The sequence below is a fragment of the Phalaenopsis equestris genome, unplaced genomic scaffold (genome assembly GCF_001263595.1).
Source record: "Phalaenopsis equestris unplaced genomic scaffold, ASM126359v1 Scaffold000002, whole genome shotgun sequence".
Classification (NCBI taxonomy): domain Eukaryota; kingdom Viridiplantae; phylum Streptophyta; class Magnoliopsida; order Asparagales; family Orchidaceae; genus Phalaenopsis; species Phalaenopsis equestris.
Window position 1 is genome coordinate 36118804 of NW_018164444.1, and position 6242 is coordinate 36125045.

At 36.2% G+C, this 6242-nt stretch overlaps 1 protein-coding gene across 1 annotated transcript; it reads right to left on the bottom strand.

The window, feature by feature from the left end:
- Positions 1-3013: 3013 nt before the first annotated feature.
- LOC110027561 (eukaryotic translation initiation factor 3 subunit C-like) lies at positions 3014-4271 on the bottom strand. Its single transcript, XM_020729053.1, has one exon. It carries the CDS (start codon positions 4226-4228, stop codon positions 3260-3262), a length of 969 nt encoding a protein of 322 aa, XP_020584712.1. The 5' UTR covers positions 4229-4271; the 3' UTR covers positions 3014-3259.
- Between the last annotated feature and the right edge of the window lie 1971 nt (positions 4272-6242).

Here is a 6242-nt window from a genome sequence, read left to right on the forward strand (position 1 = left end):
CAATTATTTATTAATTATATTTTTATTAAACTAATTAAATATTTGTCTATAATTTTGATACTGTCAACAATAAATTTTGTTATTTGGCACAAATTTGGAGACAATTGACATTGACTCTTAAGTATTTTTAACAATAAATATTCAAATTCAAAGTAAAAATCATTAATAGCTCTAATTTTAGCAAATTTATAGTCAAACTGAGAGATGGATCCAATGAGTGCAAAATTTGGCTCAATTTGAGTCAATTCAAGCTTATTTCAAATCATTAAAACTACTTTTTAAACCTTTAGATGGCAAACTAGATGGTCAAATGAATAACAAATCTCGCAAGCTTATAGTTAAATTGAACGTCTCGACAAGACCATTTCAACATGCCCAAAATCACTCGATTCTAACATTATACAGAAAAGTTCGGATTCCTTCCTTATTTGTAGGAAGAACGCTCCCAAGTTCCACAAACAGAATCCTACCCCTTTCGTGAAAAGGGAACTAGGCCTTGAAACGAAAGACTTGGGCTTGGAGGAGGATTATTTAGGAGAAGAAGAAGCTGAATTCCAATATTCATCTGGACCAAAGACCAAATGAACGCTTTACTCTCTGACATTCGCCGACCACCGTCGACATTTACATAATAGTTAGACTTCATAATATTAATTTTAAGGTCAAATCATCTATGAATTTTAGATGTTTATAGTCAAAGTTTATATGATTGTTAATTCTAGCATCATTAAAGTATCCAATTACTCAAAAAATATCATATAATCAAGGGATCACTCCAACTCATCCAATCGAATATTTTGAGTTCTTTTGTTAAGCTCACTAACATGTCGCACTCAAAAGACTCTTATTTTCGATATATGTGATGAGTTTGGAGTCTAAATGAAGAGGGTTTAGAGATTTAAAGAAACCTAGAATTCCACTGAGTATTGTTATCAAACCACTATCTTATTATCGCCATGGAGCAACTCTCTAATTGCGAAGTCGACGTGTGGATAGAAGAAATTCCAAGGAGCGCGGACCCGCATATTTCTTTTTTTAAAAAAAAAATTCCCGGTACAATTTTTCATTACGTTGATAAAGATGACCCGCATATTTCTTTTTTTCAAAAAAAAATTCCCGGTACAATTTTTCATTACGTTGAGAGTCCGTACGTACAAGGGATAAAGGTAGATGGGAAAATCCACATTCACGTATAGTTGGAATGCATGAAGGACGGGAGAAGAAGAGGAAGAGGTCGACTGCAGCGACTGCCGCATGGAATGAATGTTGGAAATATCTCAAACACATTTGGTCTCAATTAAATGGTTGGCACGTGGGAAGCCATTCATTCGCCTATGCCTCTTTAATTACCACATGCTGCATGTTATCACCATCCATGCATGACCATTCGCGAGAGAGAGAGAGAGAGAGAGATTCATATTTCTAAAGGGTGAAGCGATTTCAGATGAGATATATTAAAAAGAATGTTCCAAAAAAAATTTAAAATAATTGTTGACCATGAAATAACAAAAAAAAAAAAAGGAGAAGGGAGAAAGAAATTTTTTTTTAAAATAATAATTAATTAATTAGATATTAATTATTAATTAATTAACTACTTATTTGCTTACCCCTGATCCCGCCAAAGTTTCTTATAGATAGCTTATCCCTCAATAATGCGGACCCAAAAGAAGATGTAATTTTATAACACCAACCCAAAAGAAGATGCAATTTTACAAAGCGTCTCTGACCATCCAATAAAGACTTCAAAGGCTCAAGCTCCTCGGTAGAGATCGAAGATTGCCAACCATGTTGGATCAACCAAATAATCCAAACCGATCAAGGCCAGCCAATCAAATTGTCCCCATCAAACCGAAGCCAACTAAACTTAACAACCTGCTCACTTATAAAATACCAAAAATACCCTAATGTGGAACCCTTCCAAACCAAGACAAAAATATAATATTACTATTATATATCTCTTCGACAAATATAAGAATCATTTCATGAAGATGACAATATTTATCACTATTCATCTCTCCCTCGCTCTCCTTATTTAAGACTATTTCTTGTACATGACTCAAAGACAAATTCTGATTCAGCAATATTAATTTATGAACCACTAATTTGAATTTATTTTATTTGATCGATAATTTTAAACTATTCCTTTCCTTAAATCATGGCTCTGCCATTATATATAACTGAATTAAATATCATAATAAAATTTCATTTGAATGTGACGGAGTACATATAGCCAAATCGTCCCAAGTAGAAAGCATGACATAGACCTTCAAAGAACTTGGAGCAAACCACGGCAACATGTCCTCAGCAATCACCCAGCCGCCAACAAAATCGAGTTCTCCAAAAGCAAGCACAGTAGCAGTTTCCAAGTCAGCAATAAGCTCTGTTTTAGCGAAGAACATAGCCAAACTAAAATGACGTCCCTCAAATTCAATGTAAAGGGTAAAGAAGAAAATGCAATACGAATACATCATGAGCAACTTCACGAGTTAGAACCCAAGACTAAACAATCTCGAAAGACCTCAGAAGCACGTTCCACTCCATGAGAATGATAATTACTTGATGCATTATCAGCTTCATTATAAAAATGTAATAGAAAAAGACTATAGTAGGCGTGCTCATAAATTATAATAAAGCATCAAAAAACAAAAGACGAGTCAAGAAAATGTGATGAGACGAAGATCCCCTTCCGTATCACATTTCCTGCTGGCAGCAAATCTCTGCAATTATCTATTGAAAAAAATAGTCTTACCAGCACGCAGCTCCTTAATTTATAAAGCCATTTTCTTCTTAGCACATGGGAAGGTTAACAATAGTGGCTCTTTTAGCATAATTAATTATCACAACGTGGAAAAGCATTGATGCATGTTCTTAGAATTGGGATTCGAGCATTAAACAATTTAAAGATTCAAAAAATAAAAAAATTGATTTGAGTAAAGAATTTTTCAAAAGGGAGTAGTTACAATATAAAATCAAGCCGATTCAACTATAAAACAGAAATGTTGGAAGCTGAATATAAGTATAAACAGACCTATTGGAAGCAAAGAATGGAACTCCTCCGTTCTCCAGGTTACATATGAAACAACATAAAAGTTAATGTCCGGATACAATTTCAATTTACGCAGCAAAGACTACAGTAGCAACAGAAACATACAAGGATTATATGAATAATAATATCAAGGAGGCAAAAACAGTTCAGAGGACTTCGAATCACTCAAATCTCAAGCCAGCCGGTCTCCTACACCATTGAACTTCCTAAAACCTAATAAATTCTACCAACCTTGTTGAGGCTGACCATACGTCCAACACCATCAATCTGTGAACCTCTTGCAGATGAGCCGCTCTGGTATGTCGCCCTCCCTCCAGTACTACTACCATAAGCATCCTGGTACCTTGAGCTGGAATAACCACCAGCACCAATTCGCTGTCCCGCCACACCCTTTTCCTTGGGAAATCCTACTGCCACTTGTCCCCCAGACCTGGAGCTCGTATAACCAGCTCGGCTTCTTCCTTGAGATGCAGAGAGAAAATTTTCCTGCCACCTGCCAGAAACTGCTGAGCCACCAAGTTCCTGTCCCTCACCCCTCCGTCGTGGAGGCAGTCCATCAAGTCCACCACCAGTCCTAACCTCAAAGGCTTTTTCATTCATTTCAGCAAGGATGCTGACCTTATCCGCCATCTGGAACAAGAGATCCTGCAGCCTTGTTTGCTCAAATCCATGGAACACAATACACTTTGTTGGTTGATCCCAACTGGCATGAAGCTCCTCTATGACCAACATCTTGCTAATAATGCTGTGAGCATGGGCATCAGAAAGACCAAATAATGCAGTAACCCGGTCAAGACTAAGGGATTTATAAAACGAGGAATAAGCAAACAGGTAGGTTCGAAGAGCCTCCTCCTTGATCTTTGTGCTAAGCATGTCGAGCACAGCCTCCCGGTTTCTAAGGAGCTTCCAAATGTCAAGAGATTTGATAACATCAAAGGCCTTGTGGTGATCTCCCTTGTTTAGGGCTCTGGTGGCAGCCATGACATGGTCTCGGACATTCTCAGGGGGGCCAACAAATGTTTGCCTCTCACTTCCGTCAAGGAGCCGACGGAATGTCTTGCTAATTATCTTGCGCTTAGAGTCATGGCTATTAGAAGCCATATTGGGGACCTCAAGAAGCATGGCGCAGATCAAGTGGGTGGCCTCAAGTAGTTCAAGATTTATGTGCATATGGTAGGGCATCTGACGACGTCTCTCAAGCTTTTCCTGGTAGCAGGAAATAAAAAAGAAACTGTTAGAGGTCTAATGAAGAGCCACAGCTGCTGCAAGATCAGACTTAGTTATAAGCTGATCGTTTTAGCGTAAATTGAAATGCAGAATGAAGTAGCTTCACAAGCTTTGCTTAAAAAAACGCTTGACAATGCAGGCAGATAATTTTCTTTAAAAATATTTTTGCTCAACCAAACAGCACAACCTCCTAAATGAAAACAAGAATGAAAACTTAATCATTATCAACAATCTTCAAAATACTAAAAAGTGAAACACCAAATTGCATTAGAGCCATCACAATCTGCAAATAGGCATAATGACCATAGACTGAATCAATAACCAGAAAAAAAATTTGTCATGCCAGCAAATATATAATAATAAATCCAACTCCGCTAAAGTTGCTGACCAAAACATTTATATGAGTTTGCTGCCTTGCCTAAATAAAATAGGCCATAATTATGCTTGAATGATTCTGAAAAGCTTCACCATTATACAAAGAGAATAACCCAGTATCTATGCATAGGCTATCATTATTATCATGAGCTCGATGAAGCGTTATGCATAGTGTCACCTCCCAAAAGAGCCCTTATGGGTGGTCAGATTCAAAAATCTATTTTCACCACTCATTACTTTGACTAAACAAAATAGGTCGTTAAGATGTCCAATTCGATAAAAAAGTTTGTGAAAAAATTACATCAACAGGTTATTGTTGTCCACTACAAGTTATAAAACTAGATTTCTTGGAAGAAGGAATGATAATCAGGCAGTGTCTAGTGATTATTCCTGCCCTCAAGGAAGAACGTAGATAAGCAGTAATGAAAGCACTGTTGTGGGGATGCATTAAATGTTTTAGAGTTTCCAGTAGAAATGCAATGAATATAAATGATGTAACAGAACAAAATATTAGGGGAACAAAGACCACTCATTACAACCAATAAAAGGATTCATGTCATGATTTTATTTCGACAAGTTTTACGCTGGCTGTCGACCACCTAACGCAACACTCCACTTTTCATATCCGGGCTTGAGACCGGCAATGGCAGTGTTCACCATAAAAAAAATAAAAATAAAAAATATTGCAATTTTATTTGTAAACTTGAAAGTCTATACAACTGTAACCGAACAAATCATATTGAAATTTAACTTCATTTGGGTTAATACAGACTAATTTTAAAATGGAATTCAAATAATTTATTTAACAGCCAACAGCACAGCATTGTCTTTAAAATGTAATCTAAATTTACATTTATTTTAATTTTAATTTATTTGCTCGACATCAAACAGTTTTAACGCATGTCAGGGCCTGCACTATCCAACAAATAGCAAAACTTCGTATTTTTAATGTTTTCATCCTCCATTGCAATGTAGTAATTTAATTAATTGTTATACTAATGTGATGTTCAAATGATGTGAGTTCTTTGCATAGCTTCTTAATCTGAGAATGTATGAGAAGTGCAGAGCAAAAAAAAAGTGAAGTCGGAGAATTTCAAAAGCTAATGGTGTCCTTGGTGAAGAGATGTGAAGGCCTGTAACATAGATTTCATCAAACCAATGAAGTACAGGAGATATTAGAAATAATAGATAAAGAAATAAAATGATAATTACGTACATAACACTTGAAAATTTGCTAACAAACAGTGCAACATTGTATTTTCATCATTTTCATCCTCCCATGCAACGTAGGCACTTAACTAGTTGTTGTACTAATGTGAAGCTCAAATGATGCGAGATCTTTGCATAGCTTCTCAATCCGCGCATGCATGAAAAAGTGCAGAGCAAAAACAAAAAAAAAACGAAGTTGGAGAATTTCAAAAGCTAATGTTGTCCTTGGTGGGGAGATTTGAAGCCCTCTAGCATGGATCTCAAAAAAGCAGTGAAGCGCAGGAGATAATAGAAATAAAAGATAAAGCAATAAGATGATAATTGCATACATACCACTCCAAACATTGCTATGTACAAAATTAGCACCCAGGTGAATTTTTTGCTC

Excerpts from the sequence above, each read along its gene's own strand:
- LOC110027561 (XM_020729053.1), bottom strand. The coding sequence starts at position 4,228 with ATGCCCTACCATATGCACATAAATCTTGAACTACTTGAGGCCACCCAC.